General features: G+C 44.2%; 1 protein-coding gene across 7 annotated transcripts in view; it reads left to right on the top strand.

Annotated features, from left to right (window-relative positions):
- The window catches only part of LOC115478188 (carbohydrate sulfotransferase 8-like), a 41,440-nt gene extending 14,766 nt beyond the window's left edge, over positions 1-26,674 (top strand). For 3 of the 7 annotated variants that reach the window (XM_030215464.1, XM_030215463.1, XM_030215465.1), the window contains exons 2-4: positions 600-700; positions 8,348-8,538; positions 25,167-26,674. In XM_030215464.1, coding sequence (XP_030071324.1) covers positions 8,433-8,538; positions 25,167-26,014 — 954 coding nt within the window. In that variant the 5' untranslated portion in view covers positions 600-700; positions 8,348-8,432 and the 3' untranslated portion in view covers positions 26,015-26,674. Of the gene's footprint in view, positions 1-599; positions 701-8,347; positions 8,539-23,668; positions 24,576-25,166 lie in introns of those variants that run through there. The other 4 variants (XM_030215468.1, XM_030215466.1, XM_030215469.1 and 1 more) reach the window with 3 other exon arrangements.
- The last annotated feature ends 327 nt before the right edge of the window (positions 26,675-27,001 follow it).

The following is a 27,001-nucleotide window of genomic DNA, read 5'->3' as shown; positions in this document are numbered from 1 at the left end:
AAATTTTTCATTCTTTCTTTCCTTCTTTCTTTTGTTTGTTCAGACTAATTATTTTACAACTATCAGAGTAACAGATGTTAGGTTTTGTGAGACTGCTAATGGTTGCTACAAGATACTAGCTGTTTTGGGTTCTGCCTGATTTCTTCCTGAAGAATAGCTTTAAACAACGCAGCTTTACATAATTTGGTGTTTGTTTGTTTTGGTCCTATATTGTCTTCCCTTGTGGAGAGGGAAGATTGAAGGTTTGTTTTAAATTCCTGTCTCCTCTTTACAAACTGTGCTCAGAACTTCCTGCTTACGAATTATTTGTCCAGTTTATTGAGGCTTCCTTTTTGTAGTGTATGTGTAAAGTATTGTGAGTGGTACAGTTTTTATAACTGAAAATAAACAGATGTTCCTTATGCCCTGCAGTGAACTTCCTTTGGGACAGTGCTCTTGTCCGATTTCATTATATTTTATCTTTCCAGTGCACTAATATTTTTCCTTTTATAGCATGGGGCTTCTCCTTTTGAAAGTGCATTTTTGTATTTTCATGTACTTATGTTCATAAGATCACTTGTCCTGTGTTTCTGTATTTTCCTGCTATGTCTATACCTCAGGTAACTGAGATTCCAGAGAAACTGCCCCCCACTTTGGAAAGTGAATCTAGCTGAATATTTAGATTAAGAAGTTGTGTGTTATACGCTTGAAGCCGGCTGCTGTAAGTATTGCTATGTTTTTATGTAGATTTTGATGATTTCTTTAATTTTTAATTCTTAACTAATTTCATTGAGAGTGGCGGAGATCCATGATTCTGGATTCCTGCAAGGGAAATGGCCGGAGACAGGAGCAGAGACAGTTGTGGTAGGGGGCGTAGCCAGACAACAGATTTTGGGTGGGCCTAGGCAAGAAATGGGTGGGCACCAAGTGTTCTTCACAACCCCCACCAGAAAAATATCTGAGCTGGCGGGAAAACGTTTCTTTCCACCTTGGTAGTCTGCAGTAGGCATGCGCTGAAAACTGAGCATGCACAGGTGCCAGTATTGTGGAGAGCAGCATTTTAATTACCATCAGGGGGATGTCTTCAGCTGGCAGAGCTTGGGATCCCCACCAGCTACCGCTAAACGTGTGCTACTGTTGGGTGGGCCTGAGCCCTAAGTGGGTGGGCCCTGGCCCACCCAGGCCCACCTGTGGCTACGCCACTGAGTTGTGATAAGAACTGCCGCTTTAAAAATAGACAGTTCCTCAGATAGGAGGGGGAACACAGGGGGAAATATACCAGCATAGCAGGAATGGAAGAAGCTGACACTAGAAATTAGGATATTTAAGCAACAGAAAAAAAAAAAGAGGAGGGGCAGGGGAATTCCTAGGAACAGAAAACCCCAGTGGATGGCTTCCTGATCTAGAGGTGTGAAATGTGAGCATAGAGGGCATTTTAAGTTAGAGAGAGAAGAAAAAGGTTTCTCTGTCATGGACAGTGGTGTTCCTAGCTTGGATTGCACCCGGGGCGGATCGCCGATGCGCACCCCCCCCCCCAGCAAAATGACACCCCCCCCCAGGTGCACGCCACTGGGGGGGGTGCCGCGGCGCGCGCCTGTGGGCTCCGACTTCGCTAACTTCCCTCGTTCGCTACAGCTCCCTCTGCCCCGGAACAGGAAGTAACCTGTTCTGGGGCAGAGGGAGCTGTAGCGAACGAGGGAAGTTAGTGAAGTCGGAGCCCACAGGCACGTGCCGCAGCACCCCCCAGCGGCGTGCACCCGGGGCGGACCGCCCCCCCCCCTTGGTACGCCACTGGTCATGGATTCTATGGAACCAGAGCAGCCAGAGCTCACAGAATCACATTACAATCACAGAAGTCTGTCAGAGGGGAGTGGGAGAAGAAGGATTTTCATTTTCCCTATTGGAAAACGTTGAGTAGAGTGGAGAATTAATAGCACAATTAGGTCTGGAGATGCAGTCAGAGACAGGCAAATAACTAGTAAAATTAATAATTTCACTACAGAAGATGAAAAGGGAATCGATCCAGGGATATGGATCAGAGACAGGAATCAGGAGGAAGGGATTAAAAGTTCCTCCATAAAAAAAAACCTAAACACAAGCAGGAGAGTGAAGGGAATACATGAAAAAGAAAAAACAATACCATATTTCCTCTGAAGGAAGAAAGGGTCTGCAACCAGTGATACAACAATTAATAACAGAAGTTATGTATGCTATGCATGTCCCATTTAACACCCAGTTCTCCTGGTTCTTAAACCGGATGGAATATATAGGCTAGGGCAGGTTTTAGAGCTGGTTCTGGAAAGGTTCCAGTTGCAACCTGACTCCACCCTGCTCCAGTATGTAAATCTAATGATTTTAAGCAAAGGATTAACCCTGGTTGCCCAAAGAGGAGAACACTACCAAAGTGGTGAACTGGATTAGGAACTGCTTGACAGACAGACGCCAGAGGGTGGTGGTGAATGGAATTCGCTCGGATGAGGGAAAGGTGAGTAGTGGAGTGCCTCAGGGATCGGTGCTGGGGCCCATTCTGTTCAATATATTTGTGAGTGACATTGCCGAAGGGTTAGAAGGTAAAGTTTGCCTTTTTGCGGATGATACTAAAATTTGTAACAGAGTGGACATCCGGGAGGGAGTGGAAAACATGAAAAAGGATCTGCAGAAGCTAGAAGAATGGACTAAGGTTTGGCAATTAAAATTCAATGCGAAGAAATGCAAAGTGATGCATTTAGGGAGTAGAAATCCACGGGAGAAGTATGTGTTAGGCGGTGAGAGTCTGATAGGTACAGACAGGGAGAGGGATCTTGGGGTGATATTATCTGAGGATCTGAAGGCGACGAAACAGTGTGACAAGGTGGTGGCTGTAGCTAGAAGGTTGCTAGGCTGTATAGAGAGAGGTGTGACCAGCAGAAGAAAAGAATTTTTAATGCCCCTGTATAAGTCGTTCTGAGGCCCCACCTGGAGTATTGTGTTCAGTTTTGGAGGCCGTATCTTGCGAAGGATGTAAAAAAAATGGAAGCGGTGCAGAGAAAAGCTATGAGAATGGTATGGGATTTACGTTACAAGACGTATGAGGAGAGACTTGCGGACCTCAACATGTATACCCTGGAGGAAAGAAAAAACAGGGGTGATATGATACAGACGTTCAAATACTTGAAAGGTATAAATCCACTGACAAACCTTTTCCGGAGATGGGAAGGAGGTAGAATGAGAGGACATGAAAGGAGATTGAAGGGGGGCAGACTCAGGAAAAATGTCAGGAAGTATTTTTTCACGGAGAGAGTGGTGGATACTTGGAATGCCCTCCCGCGGGAGGTGGTGGAGGTGAAAACGGTAACGGAATTCAAACATGCGTGCGATAAACATAAAGGAATCCTGTTCAGAAGAAAGGGATCCTCAGAAGCTTAGCCGAGATTGGGTGGCAGTATAGCACTGTGTGAGTCTGGTATTGCCTTGGAAATGTTGAGTAGTAGTAGTAGAGCCGGTGGGGGGAGGCGGGGCTGGTGGTTGGGAGGCGGAGCTAGTGCTGGGCAGACTTATACGGTCTGTGCCCTGACAATGGCAGATACAAATCAAGGTAAGGTATACACAAAACGTAGCACATATGAGTTTATCTTGTTGGGCAGACTGGATGGACTGTGCAGGTCTTTTTCTGCCGTCATCTACTATGTTACTATGATGAAGGTTACTATGATGAAGGTTTAAATGTATGTTTTGATGTGAAAGATTCCTGAGATGTTTGATTTGCTGCTAATGTGCAATTTGTGTGGTAATCACATGGCAGGAGAAAGTACACTGTATGTTAGTTAGAAAGTCTGAGAAATGAATATATATGTGGAAGTGGTTCAATATGTCTATGATTTATGTCTATACTCTTGTGGGATAGCCCACTATCCTGCTTATAATCGAAAGAGAAAAACACCTATATTGCGACCCAAATCGGGAGATGGGCGTCTTTCTCCCGTGGGCGCCCAAATCGGTATAATCAAAAGCCGATTTTGGGCGTTTCCAACTGCAATCCATTGCGGAAATGGGTAAAGTTGACGGGGGCGTGTCGGAGGCGTGGTGAAGGCGGGACTGGGGCGTGGTTATCAGCCGAGGAGAGATGGGCGTCTTTAGCTGATAATCGAAAAAAAAGGTGTTTTTACCGCAGTTTTGGGTCACTTCTTTTGTACCCTTTTTTTTCACAAACAAGTCCCAAAAAAGTGCCCCGACTGCCCAGATGACCACTGGAGGGAATCGGGGTTGACCTCCCCGGACTCCCCCAGTGGTCACTAACCCCCTCCCACCAAAAAAAACCCCACTTTAAAAACTTTTTTCCAGCCTCTATGCCAGCCTCAAATGCCGCACCCACCTCCATGACAGCAGAATGTGTTCTATCCTCTGACAGCCTTTCCCTGATTCTGATGTGGCTCTCAAGTGAGTGTGACACCTATTCTGTTATAAGCACTGCAGAGTCACATCAGCAATGCATTATGGTGGGTGTAGGGTATTGGGCTCCGTAATTCCACTAGCTTGTGGCAAATGTTCACGATGTTGGTAGTTGGTAGGCTGTACTCCCATGGTGCTTTTCCCCCTGCTAACTGGGTCAGAGGGTGCCCAGTTTTGTTTCCGGTAGTCCATGAGGTAGTGGCCATTTTTGTAAGCCAGTTTTAGATCCCTTTCATGTGTTAGCCACGTTACAGAACTTAGTTCTTACCTTGAATGTGGCTGAAAGAGGGCATTGTACAGCATTCTGCCAGCTCTGACCTACTGCTAATCTCAGTACCAGGGAGACTCTTTGCCAGTGGGGCACAACCTGTGATCTGCAGTTAACTGTGAGTAAGCGTGCTTATTCCAATAAAGGACGTTTTCGGAGAGATTAGTCTTCAGGTGTCAACTGGTGTGCCAATGTTATACAGCAACAACAAGTCCTAGAGGCCTGCGTGTATGCAGGTCCCTTGAGCACTTTTAGTGGGTACCGCAGTGCACTTCAGCCAGGTGGACCCAGGCCCATCTCCCCCTACCTGTAACACTTGTGCTGGTAAATGGGAGCCCTCCAAAACCCACTGTACCCACATGTAGGTGCCCCCTTCACCCCTAAGAGCTATGGTAGTGTTGTACATTTGTGGGTAGTGGGTTTTGGGGGAGGGGGTTGGGGGCTCTGCACCCGTGGTAAGGGAGCTATGCATGTCGGAGCTTTTTCTGAAGTCCACCGCACTGACCTCTAGGATGCCCAGTTGGTGTCCTGGCATATCAGGGGGGCCAGTGTACTACAAATCCTGGCCCCTCCCATGACCAAATGGCTCGGATTAGGACGTTTTTGAGCTGGGCGTTTTTAGTTTCCATTATCGCTAAAAAAAAACAAACGCCCAGCTCAAAAACGTCCATTTTTTCGAAAATACAGTCTGTCCCGCCTCTTCACGTACCCGTTTTCAGACATAGACGCACATGGAGATAGGCGTTTGCGTTCGATTATGCCCCTCCACAGCAACTAAAACTTAGTTAGAAGCTGCACCTGGTGATTGGAACGATAACAGTAGTTCTTTACTATTTAAAGGGAATACTGAATCAGTATAGTCAGACTGCATCAGGATTTTTGCCTTGATGGATTCTCTCTGTGCACAGATCTAATAAACTGCAGAATTTGCTCAGAGTCCTGAGAGTGTGCTTTTCTTTGGTAAGATTCAAATTTCCCTAACAGTCCTCAGGAAAACTTGGGCGCCCCGTTCGATTATGCCCCTCTTGGTCATCTAGTAATCCAACTGATTCTTTTGCCGGCTTCTTGCTTTTAATATACCTAAAAAAATGTTTTACTATGTGTTTTTTCCTCCAACGCAATCTGCCTTCCTTGCCAGCGCTTAGTATTTGACTTGCCATTCCTTACGCTGTTTCTTATTATTTTCAGTTGGATCCTTCTTCCATTTTCTGAAGGAATTTCTTTTCGCTCTAATAGTTTCCTTCACCTCACTTTTTAACCATCCCAGCTGTCGTTTGGTCTTCCTTCCTCCTTTTTTAATACATGGAATATATTTGGCCTGGGCTTCCAGGATGGTATTTTTGAACAGCATCCATGCCTGATATAAATTTTTGACCTTCGCAGCTGCTCTTCTAAGTTTTTTTTTCTCCGTTCATCTCATTGTATCATAGTTTCCTTTTTGAAAGTTAAATGTTAACGTATTGGATTTCCTGTGTGTACTTACTCCAAAGTTGATATCAAATCTGATCATATTATGATCACTGTTATCAAGTGGCCCCGGCACCATTACCTCCTGCACCAGATGATGCACTTCACTAAGGGCTAGGTCTAGAAATTTTCCTCCTCTTATTGGCTTCTGTACCAGCTGCTCTATAAAGCAGTCCTTGATTTCATCAAGGAATCTTACCTCTCTAGCATGCCCTGATGTTACATTTAACCAGTCAATATCGGGATAATTGAAATCACCCATTATTATTGGGTTGACCAGTTTGTTAGCCTCCCTAATGTCTGATAACATTTCTACATCTGTCTGTTCATTCTGGCCAGGTGGACAGTAGTACACTCCTATCACTATCTTTTTCCTCTTTTACACTTGGAAGTTCAATCCATAGGGATTCCAAGTTGTGTTTTGTTTCCTGCAGAATTTTCAATCTATTTGATTCAAGGCCCTCCATAACATACAATACTACCCCTCCACCAATTTGATCCACCCTATCACTACAATATAATTTGTACTCTGATATGACAGTGTCCCACTGGTTATCCTCCTTCCACCAGGTCTCAGAGATGCCTATTATATCTAATTTTTCATTTAGTGCAATATATTCTAACTCTCCCATCTTATTTCTTAGGCTTCTGGCATTCGCATATAGATATTTTAAACTAAGATTGTTGTTCCTATTTACATCTTGCTCAGAAGATGGCAGTGTTAATTTGCAATCTTTTGTTTGCTTTTTCTGTAAAGACACCTGGAGGGGCATAATCGAAAGGCGCCGGCCATCTCTATGGGCGGCCATCTCCGGCGCCGCAAGCAGGCGGAGCCAACCGTATTTTCGAAAAATATACCATCTTTTTCTTCGCTAATACGGTTGGGCCCAGCCAAATATCAGAGTTCGCTGGGTTTGAGATGGCCGGCATCGTTTTTCGGCCATAATGGAAAAAAATGCCTGCGATCTCAAACCCGTCGAAATGGAAGGCATTTGGTCGTGGGAGGAGCCAGCATTTGTAGTGCACTGGCCCCCCTGACATGCCAGGACACCAACCGGGCACCCTAGGGGGCACTTCTAAAAATGTAAAAAAAAATAGCTCCCAGGTGCATAGCTCCCTTCCCTTGGTTCTTTAGCCCCCCAAATGCCCCCCCAAATCCACTCCCCACAACTCTACACCATTACCAAAGCCCTTATGTGTGAAGGGGGGCACCTACATGTGGTACAGTGGATTTTGGAGGGCTCAACATTTACCACCACAAATGTAACAGGTGGGGGGGGGGAATGGGCCTAGGTCCACCTGTCTGAAGTGCACTGCACCCACTAAAAACTGCTCCATGGACTTACATACTGCTATCAGGGAGCTGGGAATGACATTTGAGACTGGCATAGATGATGGCAAAAAAGGGGTTTTTTAATATTTTTTTTTGGGTGGGAGGGGGTTGGTGACCACTGGGGGAATAAGGGAAGGTCATCCCCGATTCCCTCCGGTGGTCATCTGGTCAGTTGGCGCACTTTTTTGAAGCTTGGTCGTGACAAAAAAGGGACCAAGTAAAGCCGGCGAAATGCTCGTCAAGCCTGATCTTTTTTCCATTATTGGGCGAAGCCAGCCATCTCGTGAGCACGCCCACGTCCCCACGTCCCGCCCCTGTCCTGCATTCACTACCCTACCAACACGCCCTCTTGATGTTTTGCCGGCTCCACGACGGAAAGCAGTTGAACCCGGCCAAAATCGGCTTTCGATAATACCGATTTCGCTGGGTTCAGGAGATCGCCGGCCATCTCCCGATTTGTGTCGGAAGATGGCCGGCGATGACTTTCAAAAATGAGCTGGCTGGTTTGCTATGGTCCCTAGTCCAGGAGATTTGTATGTATCGACATTAGACAGAGATAAAAAAAAATATTTAAATATTACTACTATCCCTCCCCCTTTTCTAGATTGTCATGGAAAGTGAACTATCAAATACATATTCATTGCTACCATATCTAACTACACATTTTCAAAGACATTTTAGACAATGAGAAACCCACATTCACAAGGTTCAGTTATGTATCTGGAGGTCTCTCCATCAGAGACATGGTGGAAGAGAATTTGAAGTCCCATAGCCAGGATGAAGCAGGAATTCACTGGGTAGACATGTTCTGACTGCAACAATATATGTAAAGTAGAAGCTTCATGACAATCTTCAATTTGTTCTATTCATAGGTGACTCACTTAGACTGTTGGAAAAGAATATTTTTCTAGCCTGGGAGATTTGTCCCTCCATCTCCACAAGAAGTTGGACGTTATTATGAAACTGCCTCCAGGGTTGTTCACATTAATTGTCCTGTCTTTATTCCTACTTGGGTTTTTCTTTGATGTACAATGGGTCCAATTGTGGCATCCACGGAAGGCACGTAAGTTAAGAAAACATTGTTGTCAAATTACAGGTCAGTTTTAAGGTGACTTTTATTGGAAGAGTGTTTCTTTGTGTTAAAACCTATTAGAAGATACAGAATTGTAAAAGTTCTGTTCATATCAACACTATAATTAAAATATAACATAGTAACATAGTAGATGACGGCAGAAAAAGACCTGCATGGTCCATCCAGTCTGCCCAAGACAAACTCATATGTGTATACCTTACCTTGAATTTGTACCTGTCCTTTTCAGGGCACAGACCATATAAGTCTGCCCAGCAGTATTTCCCGCCTCCCATCACCGGCTCTGGTACAGACCATATAAGTCTGCCCTCCCCTATCCTCGCCTCCCAACCACCACCCCCTCTTCCCCCCAACTGCTCCGCCACCCAATTTCAGCTAAGCTTCTGAGGATCCATTCCTTCTGCACAGGATTCCTCTATGCATATCCCACGCATGTTTGAACTCCGTTACCGTTTTCATCTCCACCACCTCCTGCGGGAGGGCATTCCAAGCGTCCACCACCCTCTCCGTGAAAAAATAGGTAAACATTCTAATGTCCATTTTAACCCTTATATGTGATCTTATTCTGATATCTTAGGTTACCTGTAATTTGCTTTTTGATGTAGGGTCCTTGAGAAGTCAGCAGTGAGAGATGTCTGCTTGAATTCCCAGTGTCTCTGTTTTAAATCAATAGAATGATACTTCTGCTTTTGGCCTCAGCAGTAAACAGGCAAAGTGGGATTGGATATGTGCATCTTCTGACCTTTTCTAGAAAGGGACAGAAGCTGACAGAAACTAAAAGAACATAGGAGTATAATCGGTGGGAGGAACTGGTGGGAGCAGAAAACCTCATCTGACTATAAAATGGGAATCAATACTGAAAATATATCTAAGGTTCCAGATCCTGATCTATTGAATGGAATATTTTAAAAGCTTCTAACTTTACATCCCTATGGGAGAACCTTCAAGCCAAGCCTTAGCAATATAGGTCCCAGCTATTGGAGCCTGTTTGCTATGTCAAGCAGATTAGTTTACTGAAGGCACAAGGAGTGATACAGAAGCACACAGGAACCATAAACTATAAAGTTGCAAACCTGTTTGAATATTAGAGGGTGAGGGCCGCTCTGCATCCTTTCTGTTTTACACTAAAGGAAAAGGAGAAAATGGGCTATACTTTGTATGTTCCAGCAAGGCATCCTTAACACAACCCTTATGATTCAGGAATCCCATGGCTGAAGGATAACATCATCTGTCACTTCTGCAGGATTATTGCTCATCTTATCTCTTCTTTCTGAGGATCTAAGACACTGTTAATCAGATCCCTATCAGTGAAAATAGTGCCTGAGTTCAGATATCCCTCCCAGCTATCTGTAGAATTGTAACTGAGATACAGGGCTTTTTTTGAGGGGGTACTTGGGGGGTACTGAGTACTGGCACCTTTTTCCATTGTCTGCTAAAATTGATCCATGGTCCCCAAGTTTTAATGAAAGAGCTCGGGCTCTACACACAAATCCTTCCTTGTCATAGATTCTGTGACTGATTGCAGAGGCTCTGGCTATTGTGGGGTGAGTTCCTCAGTGATTATCCCACCCCTGAAGGGTGGCCAGGCATTTCAGTACCGGCACCTTTTTTGCTAGAAAAAACACACTGCTGAGATAAGGAGAAGGAAGCACATTTGACAAAAGGAGTGAAGAATCTGAGAGATTTTGTATATAATTGTTGTTACTGTTGCCTCTGCCACTATTGCCTTTATAAGTGACTTTGAAAGAATAAGGAGACTTTTTACAAAGGCGCGCTGAAAAATGGCCTGCGGTTGTATAGACATGTGTTTTGGGCGCACGCAGAATCATTTTCAGTGCACCTGTAAAAAATGCCTTTTTAAAATTTTTGCTGAAAATGGATATGCGGCATAATGAAAATTGTCGCCTGTCCATTTTGGGTCTGAGACCTTACCGCCAGCCATTGACCTAGTGGTAAAGTCTCACGCAGTATCCGGGCGCGCATCCAATACGCATGTTCAAAAATAAAAATTATTTTCAGACGTGCATATCAGATGCACGCCAAAAATGAGATTACTGCAAGAGCCACGTGGTAGCTGGGCGTGCATTGGGAGTACGTATATGCTTATGCAGCTTAGTAAAAGTGCCCCTAAGTAAATAGTTGGTTCAGAACGCAATATCTGGAGTTGGATGTGTTTACTAATTGGAGTATTTTAAAAGTCTGAGAACTGCTTATGGATCATTCCAATCTGGGCCCTGGTTTTACATGATGGACAGTACAGTAAAGAAAGATCAGTGCCAGACAGATGCAGAGAAGAGAAGGAAGAACACAAGAGGCTAGAGAAGAAATGAAAAGGCAAACCTGGAAAATTAATTTGGGAGGAGACGACTGACAAAAGGAAAATGGAAAAGAGACTGGGACTAGCCCAATTAGAAAAATAAAATGCCCAGACAACAAAGGTCTGTTTTGGGAAACGTAGCAAAGTTATTTACTAATAGCAGGTGTTCTCTGAGGACAGCAGGCCAAGTATAATCATAGTTGGGTGACGTCATCCGATGGAGACACTGACTAGTAAGATCCAGAACTTTCTAGTAGTGTCCCACCACACAAGTGCTGGTGCCTTCCTGCCCAATGCATGAGCCCGGGTCCTTCAGTCCTTCTGATTAGCTAAAGAAGGCAACTTGGGTGGGTTGGAATGTGAGAATACTTGGCCTGCTGTCCTCGAAGAACTCCTGCTACAGGTGAGTAACTTTAGTTTCTCTGAGGACAAGCAGGCCGCTGTGTTTTCACAGCTGGGAATCCCTAGCTAACAGGCTTACTGAAAACAGCAATGCTAGAATAATAGGGACTTGAAACATTATTCAATCAACCTGAAATAATTTGGAACAGAAGAAAACTGGGCCTGGGGGGGGGGGGGGGTGGAGTTGGATTTTAGACACCAAACAAATTCTGCAGGACTGCTTGCCCAAACTGGCTGTCTTATCGGGTATCCTGCTCGAGGCTGTAATGAGATGTGAATGTGCGGACTGATGACCGTGTGGCAGCTTTGCAAATCTCCTCTATGAAGACTGACCTCAAGTGGACTACTGACATAACCATGGCTCTGACATTATGAGTCTTTACATGTCCCTCTAGAGTAAGTCCAGTAAAGGAGATACAATTTATTTATAACATTTCTATCCCACATTTTCTGTCTGGTTTCTCACAGAAGCACAGGATTTGTGAGCCCTTAGACCACTGCCGTGGAGCGGCAGTGGCAGGCAAACCACCCCCAAACCAGAGGCCAGGCAGAACAGGACTGGAACCCCGGACTGGAGTTGCAGCAGAGGCAAACAAGCTGGGACAGGCAGAGCAGGAACAGCTAGACTTCACCTACGCTTGACCGCCGTTCCCCAGGAGTTGAGTCCCTGGGTGCAGGCGGCCGGCAGGACTTACAGGATAGGGCAGGAACTGGATACCAACAGGAAACACATAACAGAGTCAGGACTAAAAGCTGCCAGGCAGCCACTAAGACAGAAACACAGACAGATGAGAGTCAGGACTGAAAGCTGCCAAGCAGCCACTAAAAAGGAACAAAGACACAAGACAAGAAAATGCAGACCAGAAACAAGACTAGGAACTAAACAATAAAACCAAAGCTAACTACACACAAACAAACTAGAACCAGGCAAGAAACTCAGGCTAGAACTGGACTAGGCAGAAGTGCACAGAGCACACCCACATACCAGGGACCTTAGACGATGCAAAGGCAAACAGAAGTTTCCAGGTGGCTAATAAAGCCCATCAGCAGCTGAAGTTCAGATGCAGAAAAAGCAAGTCTGGCAGCCTGGAAGATCCAGACCAGACTGGGCTGAAGTCTGGAACGTGTGACAGTTCATAGCAGCCACCGGTTCAGGCCACCAGAGGGCGAGGTGAGCACAGACAAGGAAACAGTCACCACCGTGACATTTTCCAACTAGTGTTGTTTCAATGTGACTTACATGGAACTAAAAAACACAATAAGCTAGGGGATCTGAATTACATAGAATTAAAGTGGCTTGAAGAGGGATAGGGGGAGAAGTGAGGCAGAAGGAAATATGAAGGACAGGGGGAAGGGCAGCAGGGTAGGGAGGTGGATCTAATAGCAGAAGCTATTGCGGGGTCGTGACTAGGCTAGAGATGTGGGGGACTTTGATGAGTAAGAGTGATGACTATTCATAGCTGATTCACAGTGGGGCTTCGTGGAAGGATTTATTGAAGAAGTGGACTTTGAGTCATTTACGAAAGACCGGACAAGTATCTAGGTTCCTCAAGTGTATTCCAGCTCTTAGTGCATATGTAGGTGAAGCCTGATGAGTAACCTTTCTTGTATCATACACCCTGGCAGTTAGGGGAGTGTGAGACAGCTTTGTGCCTCCATGTGTATGTTGCGTAGCAACAGGTTTATTAGGTTCCACATGTATTCCAGAGCCAGACCGAAGATGATTCTGTATGCTAGTGTACAGAGCTTGAAAGTTATCCTTGCCTGCTCAGGGAGCCAGTGCAGGCTTGCAGCAGTGAGTTGGTTCTTAAGTGTAATTTTCCCAAGATCAGTTGGGCAGCAGTGTTTTGTGCCGGTTGAAGTTTTTTTTATAATTGAACCTTTGCAGCCAGCATAGACGCTGTTACAGCAGTCAATGTATGCAAGGATTAGGGTTTGTACAAGCATCCGGAAGACTTCTCTCGGAAAGAAGCTTCTGATGAGCCTTAGTTTCCACAGTGTATGGAATGTTTTGGTCATGGTATTCTTTGTTTATGCTTCAAAGGGCAGGTTTCGGTCTAGTATGATTCCTAGAATTTTCAGGTTGTGTGCTACTGGGTAGCTGGTCCCTGTCAAGGATATTTATTTATTTAATTTATTTATACATTCTTGTATCCCACTTCAGATGACAGGAATCAAGCGGCTCAAAAGGAGATTTCATCAGCTAGGGGACGACAACATTGAGATCCTATGACACAGTTGGAGGTTTGATGGGAGGTTTTGTCAATAACAAACTTCACATTAAGTGAACAACTAGAGGCTGTACAGAGGTTGGCTAACCTCCCACACTATGATGATAAACACTAATTGCACTGAAATGAACCCTTACAGAATTGATTTTCAAACCACACCAGGAGGTATTCAAGCAGTTTATGTGTAGGACAAGTGAGGGGATCTAAAGCCTTGTCCTCATATCAGACAACAAACCTCCTCCTTTTAAATGAGTAACACCTGTTAGTTAAGTCTTTCCTGGAAGCCATAAGACGTGAAAGATACCCGCCGGCAAATCTAAGGTTTCAAATTCTATGCTCTCAAGATCCAATCCATGAAGGCAGGAGATTGGAGGTTGGGATGTTTAAGAGACCCCTCATTCTGCGTGATGAGGATTGGAAAACAGTCCAATCTCCACGGATCTTCAAAGGATAACTCCAGAAGAAGAGGGAACCAGATCTGTCTCAGCCAGTAATGCACAATTAGGATCATAGTTCCCTGGACTTGCTTGAGTTTCAGCAAGGTCTTCTCTATGAGAGGTATTAGAGGTTACACAAATAGAAGACCCTCCCCCAATATAGAAGAAAGGCAATTGACTCTAGTCTGCCATGTAATCTGAACCTGAAACAGAACTGGAGGACCTTGTTGTTGAGATGAGTGGCAAAAAGATCCACCAAGGAGGGGTGCCCCACTCTCAGAAGATCTTGCAGTCCATGCACACATTGAGAAGACCACTCATGTGGTTGCAAAATCATGCTTAGTCTTCTCACCAGGCATAGTAACATAGTAACATAGTAGATGATGGCAGAAAAAGACCTGCACGGTCCATCCAGTCTGCCCAACAAGATAACTCATATGTGCTACTTTTTGTGTATACCCTACTTTGATTTATACCTGTGCTCTTCAGGGCACAGACCGTATAAGTCTGCCCAGCACTATCCCCGCCTCCCAACCACCAGCCCCGCCTCCCAACCACCGGCTCTGGCACAGACCAAGTCTGCCCAGCACTATCCCCGCCTCCCAACCACCAGCCCCGCCTCCCGATCTTGACTAAGCTCCTGAGGATCTATTCCATCGGCACAGGATTCCTTTATGCTTATCCCACGCATGTTTGAATTCCGTTACCATTTTCATTTCCACCACCTCCCGCAGGAGGGCATTCCAAGCATCCACTACTCTCTCCGTGAAAAAATACTTCCTGACATTTTTCTTGAGTCTGCCCCCCTTCAATCTCATTTCATGTCCTCTCGTTCTACCATCTTCCCATCCCCAGAAAAGGTTCGTTTGCGGATTAATACCTTTCAAATATTTGAACATCTGTATCATATCACCCCTGTTTCTCCTTTCCTCCAGAGTATACATGTTTAGTTCATCAAGTCTCTCCTCATACGTCTTGTAACGCAAATCCCATACCATTCTTGTAGCTTTTCTTTGCACCGCTTCAATTCTTTTTACATCCTTAACAAGATACAGCCTCCAAAACTGAACACAATACTCCAGGTGGGGCCTCACCAACGACTTATACAGGGGCATCAACACCCCCTTTCTTCTGCTGGTCACACCTCTCTCTATACAGCCTAACAACCTTCTAGCTACGGCCACCGCCTTGTCACACTGGTTTGTTGCCTTCAAATCCTCAGATACTATCACCCCAAGAGCCCTCTCTCCGCCCGTACCTATCAGACTCTCCCCGCCTAACACATACGTCTCCCGTGGATTTCTATTCCCTAAGTGCATCACTTTGCATTTCTTCGCATTGATTTTTAATTGCCAAACCTTAGACCATTCTTCTAGCTTCCTCAGATCCTTTTTCATGTTTTCCACTCCCTCCCGGGTGTCCATTCTGTTACAGATCTTAGTATCATCCGCAAATAGGCAAACTTTACCTTCTAACCCTTCGGCAATGTCACTCACAAATATATTGAACAGAATCGGCCCCAGCACCGATCCCTGAGGCACTCCACTACTCACCTTTCCCTCCTCCGAGCGAATTCCATTCATCACCACCCTCTGACATCTGTCCGTCAACCAGTTCCTAATCCAGTTCACCACTTCAGGTCCTATCTTCAGCCCATCCAGTTTATTTAAGAGCCTACTGTGGGGAACCGTGTCAAAAGCTTTGCTGAAATCTAAGTAGATTACATCCATAGCTCGTCCCTGATTCAATTCTCCTGTCACCCAATCAAAGAACTCAATGAGATTCGTTTGGCACAATTTCCCTTTGGTAAAACCATGTTGCCTCAGATCTTGCAACCTATTGGCTTACAGGAAATTCACTATCCTTTTGTAGATGGGGTATTAAAAAAAGAAATAAATAAAATGCTGGGTGTCCCCTGTAAAGGAGCCATCCTGGGTCTGCTAGGGCTGCCCCGGGGTCTGCTGGCACTTTGGGGGGGGGGGGGGGGGGGGGAGGTTCCTTGCAAATGATGTGAAATGGTGCCTGTTTATTGTTTAAAAAAAATAGAAAATGGATTGGATTCTTCAGGAAAATGTGGCCTAGATGATGGTATAATTCTTATTAAAGAGTAATGTAATTTATAGTGTCTTTTGTATGGAAATCCATTTTCCCCATACACTTTAATGGGAAAATTTGATTTCAAAATGGAGTTTGTGAAAAGTTTACAAACTATAAAAGTTGTTGCACCTGCCACAAGCTAGCGTCTGATTGGTGCTGCTAGGTCAGATGGCCTAGCTGCAGTCCTGTTGCTAGGGGGAGGCAGAGCTGGATACTATCAGAGGAACTGAAGACACAGGAGAAGACAGACCTGTGTGTTTGTAAGAGTTGATTTATACAGGAGAGAGAGCTTAAATAAAGAGTTGTCTGATACAAGGTGAGAGGAAATGTTGACACAGAAGAGACAGGACCGGTATGAGAGGTGCTCTGTCTGTGTGCTTGGAAAATTGAGTGTGGATGAGGAGGAAAACCTCAATAGAGTATAATTTGACTGAATCAGAACACCTGGTGATACAGAGAGAGTGGAATTCAGTAAAGCTGAGAGACTGTAGGTAAAGGGAAGATATACCTGCAGGAAAGATGATCTGCCCATGTATATATAAGAAATTTGTGTGACTAGACAGGCTGATAATCACACTGAAAACCACAGCACACCTGACGGGCACTGAGGGAGTGCATATGTGTTAATTTGCTAAGTGGTTATACAGAAAGGCTTGCCTGAGTTGAAATAGGCTATAAGCTATGTAATAGCCTGCTGGTAACAAGTGAAGGTGGCTAGTGACAGTGAGTGTGCAGGAAGACTGTTGTGTTTCCGCTGATCTGTCTCAGAGCAGAGTTGTGGCCACAGTGCATTTGACTGACACTTTGAGTGCAATGCATATGTGTTAATGGGTGGTTGTACTGAGGGGTCTGCCTGAGTTTGGAGGGGCTACAAATTGTGTAGAAGCCTGTTGGTGAAGGGTGAGTGTGCAAATCTGGTGTGTTCCCACTGACTTATCTGATTTGTGGTGTTGAGAATTTCAGAAGAAAATTTATTGATTGAAAGATGATACATTTTCTGAAAAGTTAAAAAGAAACATCTTGTGCAATAAATTATTATACTTTAATAGTTAGTGTGCAATATTGTCATCATTAAAATTTTGTAACATCTAGGGGAATTCGCTTAACATCTTGAATTGCACACTGTATAATATACAAAATACAGAATTTCCCCACCTTTCTTTGTACCTTCCCTAAGTGGTGAGAGTTTGGCGTGGGACCCTACACCGTGATTTTACCATCGTACCACCCTCTTTAAAAAACCTCACCCATAGGGGATCAACACTTTCCTTCAGCATCGCTTCCATTACTTTTCCAATAACCAAAGTGAGGCTTACCAGCCTGTAGTTTCCAGCTTCTTCCCTATCACCACTTTTGTGAAGAGGGACCACCTCCGCCGTTCTCCAATCCCTTGGAACCTTTCCCGTCTGCAAGGATATATTAAACAAATCTTTAAGAGGACCCGCCAAAACCTCTCTGAGCTCCCTCAATATCCTGGGGTGGTTCCCGTCCGGTCCCATGGCTTTGTCCAACTTTAGCTTTTCAAGTTGTTGATTCACACTTTCTTCCGTGAACGGTGCTCTATCCACTTCATTCTCATTTGTACTATTTCCAGTCCATCGCGGTCCTTCTCCAGGATTTTCTTCTGTGAAAACAGAACAAAAGTATCTATTTAGCAAATTTGCTTTTTCTTCATCATTTTCCACATAGCGGTTCGCAGTATCTTTTAGTCTCACAATTCCCAGTTGTCCTTTCCTGAGAGATATGTGGCACGGAGGTCTATCCCATGAAGGAGTGCTCACTGCCACATCCCCACTGCTTCCTGACACAAGGGATAGGATCCTGTACCCCATGCTTGTTTACGTAAAACATTGCAACTTGGTTGTCCATTTGAATGAGAATAATTTGGTTTTGTAGCTGATCTCTGAAAGCCTTTAGAGCATTTTAACTGGTCCTGAGCTTGAGGAGATTGATATGGAGATTTGTTTCCTCAGCAGACCAACTCCCCTGGGTGTGAAGCCCATCTACATGAGCTCTTCATCCTAGTTTGGATGCATCCATTGTTAACACCTTCTGAGGAGGTGGAATTTGGACAATGTCTGCTAGGTTCCCGGCTGCCTGAGACCACTGGGAAGCAAGGTTCCACTGGGCTTCTCTCAAGTGGAGACATGCCATGGGATTGACATGCACTGTTGAGGCCAAGTGGTCCATCAATCTCAACATTTGCTGAGCTGTAATCTAATTGCTGCTTCAGACTTGTGAGGCAAGACATTTGATGAATGCCCTGGGAGTTGATGCGAAGCCAAATGGCAGCGTGCAATACTGGTAATGGTGTTTCCCTATTTGAAATCTGAGATACTTCCTATAACTGGGAAGTATTGAAATGTGGGTATTGGCATCCTTTAAGTCCAGATACCATAGCCAATCATGTTTCTAAATCATTGGGAGAATGGTGCCCGGGTAAATCATCTTGAACTTTTCTTTGACCAGGAATTTGTTCAGAGCCCTTAGGTCTAGGATGAGATGAAATCCCCATGTTTTCTTCAGCACAAGGAAGTACCTGGAATAGAATGCCTTTCCTTCCCCCCCTGGTGGCCTGGGTTCTACCATATTGGCCTGTAGAAGGGCAGAGATTTCCTCTACAAGTACCTGCTTGTGCTGAGAGCTGAGTGACGACCCTCTTGGTATGCAAGGCTTAACCGAGATGGACTGTTTGAAGAACCCACTGATCGGAGGTTACAAAGGGCCACCTGTGATGAAACAAATTCAACCTCTCCCCTACCAGTAGGCCATCCAGGACAGTTACTTTGAGTGTAGCTATGCTCCCTTGGAGCCAGTCAAAAGCTTGTCTCTTGCTTTGACTAGGGTGCCAGCTGGGGCTTCTGAGGACAGGGTTGGCCAGGCCAAGAACGCTGGACCTGGGGCTGCAGGGCAGAGCAGGAAAGCAGCTGGAACCTATGCCTTTGAGAGCAGTAAGTTCGTCGTCTAGGCCCACTCAAAATCCTCCATGAGGAAGAGGATGCAGCTGGAGGGTGCGGAGACAGGAGACAGAGTGATGGTGTCTGTATGTTTCTTTATGAGTTTGGCGACCTCCTCCACCTTAGCTCCAAACAAGTTGTCACCTTGGCAAGGAACATCTGCCAATCTCTCCCGAACCACCCGTTCTAAGTCAGAGGCATGTAGGCATGAGAGTCTGTGCATTCCCACACCCATAGCAGAAAGTCTGGATGCTATATCAAAAGTCGTACGCACTCCTGGCCAGATATTTCCTACACTCCAGCTGCTTACTGGCCAACTGGTGAGGCTCTGCGGCCTGCTCCTTACCCCCCCCCCCCCCCCCAATATTCAGTTGGCGGCGGTCAGCATTTTTTAAAACGCTGATCATCACTTAAATTACATAAGTACATAAGTATTGCCATACTGGGAAAGACCAAAGGTCCATTAAGCCCAGCATCTTGTTTCTAACTGTGGCCAATCCAGGTCACAAATACCTGGCAAGATCCCAAAAAAGTACAAAACATGATTTTCCCCAAGTCCATTTAGTAACGGTCTATGGACTTTTCCTTTAGGAAGCCATCCAAACCTTTTTTAAACTCCGCTAAGCTAACCACCTTTATCACATTCTCTGGCAACGAATTCCAGAGTTTAATTACACGTTGAGTGAAGAAAAAGTTTCTTCGATTCATTTTAAATTTACTACATTGTAGCTTCATCGCATGTCCCCTAGTCCTAGTATTTTTGGAAAGCATAAACAGACGCTTCACATCTACCCGTTCAACTCCACTCATTATTTTATAGACCTCTATCATATCTCCCCTCAGCCGCCTTTTCTCCAAGCTGAAGAGCCCTAGCCGCTTTAGCCTTTCCTCATAGGGAAGTTGTCCCATCCCCTTTATCATTTTTGTCGCCCTTCTCTGCACCTTTTCTAATTCCACTATATCTTTTTTGAGATGCGGCGACCAGAATTGAACACAATATTCGAGGTGCGGTCACACCATGGAGCGATACAAAAGCATTTTAACATCCTCAGTTTTGTTTTCCATTCCTTTCCTAATAATACCTAACATTCTATTTGCTTTCTTAGCTGCTGCAGCAGCACACTGAGCAGAAGGTTTCAATGTATCATCAACGACGGCACCTAGATCCCTTTCTTGGTCCGTGACTCCTAACATGGAACCTTGCATGACGTAGCTATAATTCGGGTTCCTCTTTTCCACATGCATCACTTTGCACTTGCTCACATTAAACGTCATCTGCCATTTAGACGCCCAGTCTCGTAAGGTCCGCTTGTAATTTTTCACAATCCTCCCGCAATTTAACGACTTTGAATAACCACGTGTCATCAGCAAATTTAATTACCTCACTAGTTACTCCCATCTCTAGGTCATTTATAAATATATTAAAAAGCAGCGGTCCCAGCACAGACCCCTGGGGAACCCCACTAACTACCCTTCTCCATTCAGAATACTGACCATTTAACCCTACTCTCTGTTTTCTATCTTTTAACCAGTTTTTAATCCACAATAGAACACTACCTCCTATCCCATGACTCTCCAATTTCCTCTGGAGTCTTTCATGAGGTACTTTGTCAAACGCCTTTTGAAAATCCAGATACACAATATCAACCGGCTCACCTTTATCCACATGTTTGTTCACCCCTTCAAAAAAATGTAGTAGATTGGTGAGGCAAGATTTCCCTTCACTAAATCCATGTTGACTTTGACTCATTAATCCATGCTTTTGAATATGCTCTATAATTTTGTTCTTAATAATAGTCTTTACCATTTTGCCCGGCACCGACATCAGACTCACCGGTCTATAATTTCCCAGATCTCCTCTGGAACCTTTTTAAAAAATCGGCGTTACATTGGCCACCCTCCAATCTTCCGGTACCACGCTTGATTTTAAGGATAAATTACATATTGCTAACAATAGCTCCGCAAGCTCATTTTTCAGTTCTATCAGTACTTTGGGATGAATACCATCTGGTCCAGGAGATTTGCTACTCTTCAGTTTGTAGAACTGCCCCATTACATCCTCCAGGTTTACAGAGAATTCATTAAGTTTCTCCGACTCGTCCGCTTCGAATACCATTTCCGGCACCGGTATCCCACCCAAATCTTCCTCGGTGCAAAGAATTCATTTAATCTCTCCGCTACTGCTTTGTCTTCCCTGATCGCCCCCTTTTACTCCTCGGTCATCTAGCGGTCCAACCGATTCTTTTGCAGGCTTCCTGCTTTTAATATACCTAAAAAATTTTTACTATGTGTTTTTGCCTCCAATGCAATCTTTTTTTCGAAGTCCCTCTTAGCTTTCCTTATCAGCGCTTTCATTTGACTTGACATTCCTTATGCCGTTTCTTATTATTTTCAGTCGGTTCCTTCTTTCATTTGCTGAAGGATTTTCTTTTAGCTCTAATAGCTTCCTTCACCTCACTATTTAACCATGCCAGCTGTCATTTGGTCTTCCGTCCTCCTTTAATACGCGGAATATATTTGGCCTGGGCTTCCAGGATGGTGTTTTTGAACAGCATCCACGCCTGATGTAAATTTTTGACCCTTGCAGTCGCTCCTCTAAGTTTTCTTTTCACCGTTCTTCTTATTTTATCATAGTCTCCTTTTTTAAAATTAAACGCTAACGTATTTGATTTCCTATGTATACTTACTTCAAAGCTAATATCAAATCCGATCATATTATGATCACTGTTATCAAGCGGCCCCAGCACCATTACCTCCCGCACCAGATCATGCGCTCCACTAAAGACTAGGTCTAGAATTTTTCCTTCACTCATCGGCTCCTGTACCAGCTGCTCCATAAAGCTGTCCTTGACTTCATCAAAGGAATTTTACCTCCCTAGCGTGTCCCGATGTTACATTTACCCAGTCAATATTGAGGTAATTGAAATCACCCATTATTATTGTGTTGCCCAGTTTGTGTCCCTAATTTCCTTTAACATTTCTGCATCCATCTGTTCATCCTGGCTAGGCGAACGGTAGTACACACCTATCATTATCCTTTTTCCCTTTACACATGGAATTTCAATCAACGGTGATTCCAAGAAGTGTTTTATTTCCTGCAGAATTTTCAATCTATTTGATTCAAGGTTCTCGTTAATATACAATGCTACCCCTCCACCAATTCGATCCACCCTATCACTAAGATATAATTTGTACCCCGGTATGACAGTGTCCCACTGGTTAGCCTCCTTCCACCAGGTCTCAGAGATGCCTATTATATCTAATTTTTCATTTAGTGCAATATATTCTAACTCTCCCATCTTATTTCTTAGGCTCCTGGCATTTGCATATAGACATTTCAAACTGTGTTTGTTGCTCCTATTTACATCATGCTTAGTACTTGACAGTATTAATTTGCAATCTTTTGTCTGATTTTTATTTTTATTTAGGGACACCAGATCTATTATGGTCTCTTTTGCAACCTCACTATCAGGATAAGTACATGCATTAAGTATTGCCATACTGGGAAAGACCAAAGGTCCATCAAGCCCAGCATCCTGTTTCCAACAGTGGGCAATCCAGATCACAAATACCTGGCAAGATCCCCAAAAGTACAAAACATTTTATACTGCTTATCCCAGAAATAGTGGATTTTCCCCAAGTCCATACCCTATCTTCCCTGTTTTGGTGATCATCTTTGAAAGATACCTTATCCTGAACCATACGCTTTTGAGCAACTGTCGGCCTTCCCCCCCATTTCTAGTTTAAAAGCTGCTCTATCTCCTTTTTAAATGCCGATGCCAGCAGCTTGGTCCCAACCTGGTTAAGGTGGAGCCCATCCTTTTGGAATAGGCTCCCCCTTCCCCAGAATGTTGCCCAGTTCCTAACAAATCTAAAACCCTCCTCCCTGCACCATCGTCTCATCCATGCATTGAGACTCCAGCGCTCTGCCTGTCTGTTGGGCCCTGCGCGTGGAACAGGTAGCATTTCAGAAATGCTACCCTAGAGGATCTGGATTTGAGCTTTCTACCTAAAAGCCTAAATTTGGCTTCCAGAACCCCACATTTTCCTATGTCATTGGTACCCACACGCACCAAGACAGCCGACTCCTCCATCCTTCCATGACTGTTGTAATCAGAACCCCCCCTCCCCCAGTACTCCCTGACCCCCTCCCGCACCCCAGCTCCTCCCACCTCCCTCCTCTCATCTCACCTCAAAAATTTGGCCTTCTTTTGACACAATAAGGAAAAGCCAGTTTAGAAAGCAAATAAACCCCATCCCACCAGTTAACTCTCCCTTAAACAGAACTAAAGCATCACGACATCCGCACAGGCCCAATCACATCTCCCATTAACATCCCAAATAGAATAACGACGCCCATCTCAAGGAGCATAACATATACTTATATGCATAACTGCCATGTAATTGTATTTTCATAAAAGTACCACTCTTCCCCGCCCAAATATTTTCTGACACAGTATCACCTTACCCAAAATTCAGAATGTCAAAAAATAAGTCACTTCTCCAAAGGTGCAGGGTCCAGTGAAAAACAAAACATTATGTTGCAAATTACACCCTCCCTTCCACAGTGTTGGGGTTTCTCTGCAGATAGTGTTGGCCATTATCTAATATCTGCCAAAGTGGTTTGGCTGGAGCAAGCCCCATGCCACAATTCAAATCCAGGCCCCTCGTCTCAGATGACAATGCCAAACCCAGTGAGGCTAATTTTTGTTGGGCCTGCTTCACAGTAAGGCTATCCAGATAGGGAAAAGGCAGCAATAGCATAGGTCTGCATCTCTGAGACAATGAGTCACCTTCTTAAATTTCCACCTTCGAAGTATGGTGCTCACCAATAAGTCTCCAAAGATCTTCAAAGTAGTTTCTTCCCGACATATTTCAGGGAGATGATGCGCAGCCATAAAAATGTGCTCCTTAATCGGGTAATCAGGCAGAGCCACCACAATATCACAAGGGTAGGCGTTGTCCTGTGCACCCAGGGCCCTATGTACTTGATCTATTTTAATCCTCGCTAGGGGTTCCTCGAGCTTCGCCTCCCGAAAAATCATTAGAAAAATCTGTTCCACCAGCATCTCATAGAAGCCATGCTGAACTGTCTCTGGAAGTCCCCTCACCTGAAGATTATTCCTCCAGGCACAGTTCTCAAAATCCTCCAGTCTCAGGTAGAGTTCTTCATTATCCTTCATCAGATCCTGAACCTAACTATGGATTGCATCCACTTCAATATTACAGTCCTTAATTTTGCCTTCAAACTCCAGCACCCGGATATTCAAATCCTTAAGTTCTGTTTTCAACTCAGCAAACCAAGTATGCAATTCTTTTTTCATTCCTCCAAACTCCACTCTTAATTCTGTTTTCAGCTCACACATCCATGCTTGTAGATCAACCTTCTGAACCACTTGCGTGGGACCTCCACTACTGAAACACTAGTGCTTTGTCCTGATTCTGTGACAGCATGTGCTATATTGGATATCTCTTGGTGATCTCTCTCCTTCCCCTTAAATGAAGGCTTGCAACTCAGTCTGCCAATGCCGAATGGACCTAAAGCTGAGGCTACTCTGTTGATAGAAAGGTAAAAAAGCTCCATTACTCTTAATTTTGGGTCTGTTTTCACACTTTTGTAGGGAGTCCTGGTGGAGCTTGTCTCCCACACCACCATTCTCCACGGTGACGTCACTTCCTCCTCAATAAAGATGATTTTTCCGTAAAGATGGGGGTGGGGAGAGATGTGTGATGTGGTGGGCATGTGTGGAAGTATCACTTTCACTGTTGCCACCCCAAATATTTTTGTCTAGGGAGGCCATTGCTCAGAACCTTATGCAGTGTGACACTAGTTCATGTAGGACATGAGTATAACACAAATAGCTGAGAGGAACTCACTGTCATATTACAAAATGCTCACTTTTTAATCTAAAGAGAGGCCTTAAAACATAAAAATGAGTAAAAAAAATGACAACAAAAAAGTTCAAGAAAATAAGCATTTGAATCTAGCGTGGATGAATTGATATTTTGAGAAATCTACCTAGTACTGTTGCCCTGAGGTTGTCATTTGGTATTAATGCTTTAATAAACATGTATTTTGTTGTCCATATTAACATGGTTGTTAGGAAGGAGTCCTATCTTCCTTTCTTACTCTCTCTCTCATTTTTATCATCTTTTCCAGGTCCTATGCAAACATGGCAGGCAATTCAAACGCAGCGCAAACTTATATTAAACTCTACCTGCCTAAAGTACAACTTCACTAATCTGGCCAGAAGACTGAATCCCCTTGTTGCCCAACAGCTGTTTGTAGTGCCTAGCCATCAAATAATCTTTTGTAGTATACCTAAGGCAGGTTGCTCCAACTGGAAGAGGATCTTTCTCCTTCTTGAGAAAAACCTGACTAATGAAACCAGTGCATTGGACAATGAGAACATTAACAGAAGCTCAGTTTTGATGAACATCCACAAGACACCATTGCTGAGGAGACTGATTTCTTATCCTCCCAAGCAACAATTGGAACTGCTCAATAATTACACCAAAATGATGTTCACCCGGGATCCCTTTGAAAGGTTAGTTTCAGCATACAGGGACAAATTCTTACATTCTCAGCAGCTCCACAGTATAAGTCTTATAAATCATATTAAGGCAGCTTTCCAGAAGTCTGAAGAGAAGTTGACATTCCAAGAATTTGTTAGCTTTCTCTTGAAAGAAAAAGAGAACAACATTCATTGGAGGGCAATGTACAAACTCTGTGATCCTTGTCTCATTCACTATGATATAATTGGCAAGTTGGAGACCATAAATCAAGATGCCAATGGCCTTCTCAGAAGCTTTGGGGTCCCTGAGAATCTGCACTATCCTACATTTAAAAAGTATAAGACAGAGCCACGGACTAATGAACAGATTACTAAAGAGTATCTTGAAAGATTGAGTGAAAAACAGATGGAGCAGCTGTGTAAGTTCTATGAAATGGATTTCTCTTTGTTCAACTATTCGAGCAATATAAGATGTTTTAACCAAAACTGGTGATGAAGAAGCTATAAAGGGATCTAAAAAAAAAAAAAATTAGTGACAAGGAAAATGAACTGGTAGATTAGTTCCAAAATATAAATAAACCAATAATGGATGTGGAGAAAATTCTAACTCAACACAATAATGGACTCTCTTTTCTTAGTGATAACAGCAAAACCAGATATTGGAGTCATTGTGGACAAAAGAAACTACTGTTGAAATTTAAATTGCACCCACATGTTTTATACTGTACAATTCTGTTCACCCTATTTGTAAAAGGACATAATGCACCTAGACAAGCTATGATAAAGACAACAAAGTCAAATCTGCCATGAAGCAGCTACCTTATTTAATTTAGGGCCCCTTTTACCAAGTGGCGGTAAAAGGGGCCCTGCGGTGGCATCAGCGTGTGGGTTTGCAGTGTGCTGAGGCCCCCTTTTACCTTTGCCAGACAAAAGGTATTGTTTTCCATAAAGGAAACAGCTGTGCAGTAAGGTGAACACTTGCCATATGGCCATTTCCCGGGGGAGCCCTTACTGCCACCTATTTAGGAGGAGGTAAGGGCCCCCATGCTATCCTGGCGGTAACTGGGCAGCGCGTGGGGTAAGCCCCAGCACTAAAAAAATAAAAGTATTTTTTCAGTGATGGAAATGGTGTGCCAGGCGCTTTTTACGAGCACTGACATAAGCAATAATGTGTCCCCTCAACACCACCTTTCCCGTAGACCAGAAAAGCTTAGGGTCATGGGCATAGTTTGACTGTTTCATTTGGGGGAGGGGGGGAGAAGGATGGGGCGGGGCATATTAGCATATTCATTTGCATATATCATACATATTCATTATGGTTAGTCACAAAAAACACAGCTCTTTCTCCCTCCCTTCCTTCCTTCCTTCCTTCCTTCTTTCCTCCTTACCCAGCACTCCCTCTTCCTCTCCAGTAGTATTTCCCTACCCCCTTTCCCATACCATGCCAGTGTAGACCTTAGAAACACATAAGCTCTATATG

This window comes from Microcaecilia unicolor, chromosome 9, assembly GCF_901765095.1.
Source record: "Microcaecilia unicolor chromosome 9, aMicUni1.1, whole genome shotgun sequence".
Taxonomy (NCBI): domain Eukaryota; kingdom Metazoa; phylum Chordata; class Amphibia; order Gymnophiona; family Siphonopidae; genus Microcaecilia; species Microcaecilia unicolor.
Note: the sequence above shows the minus strand (reverse complement) of the source record. Positions and strands in the feature narration are given on the sequence as shown.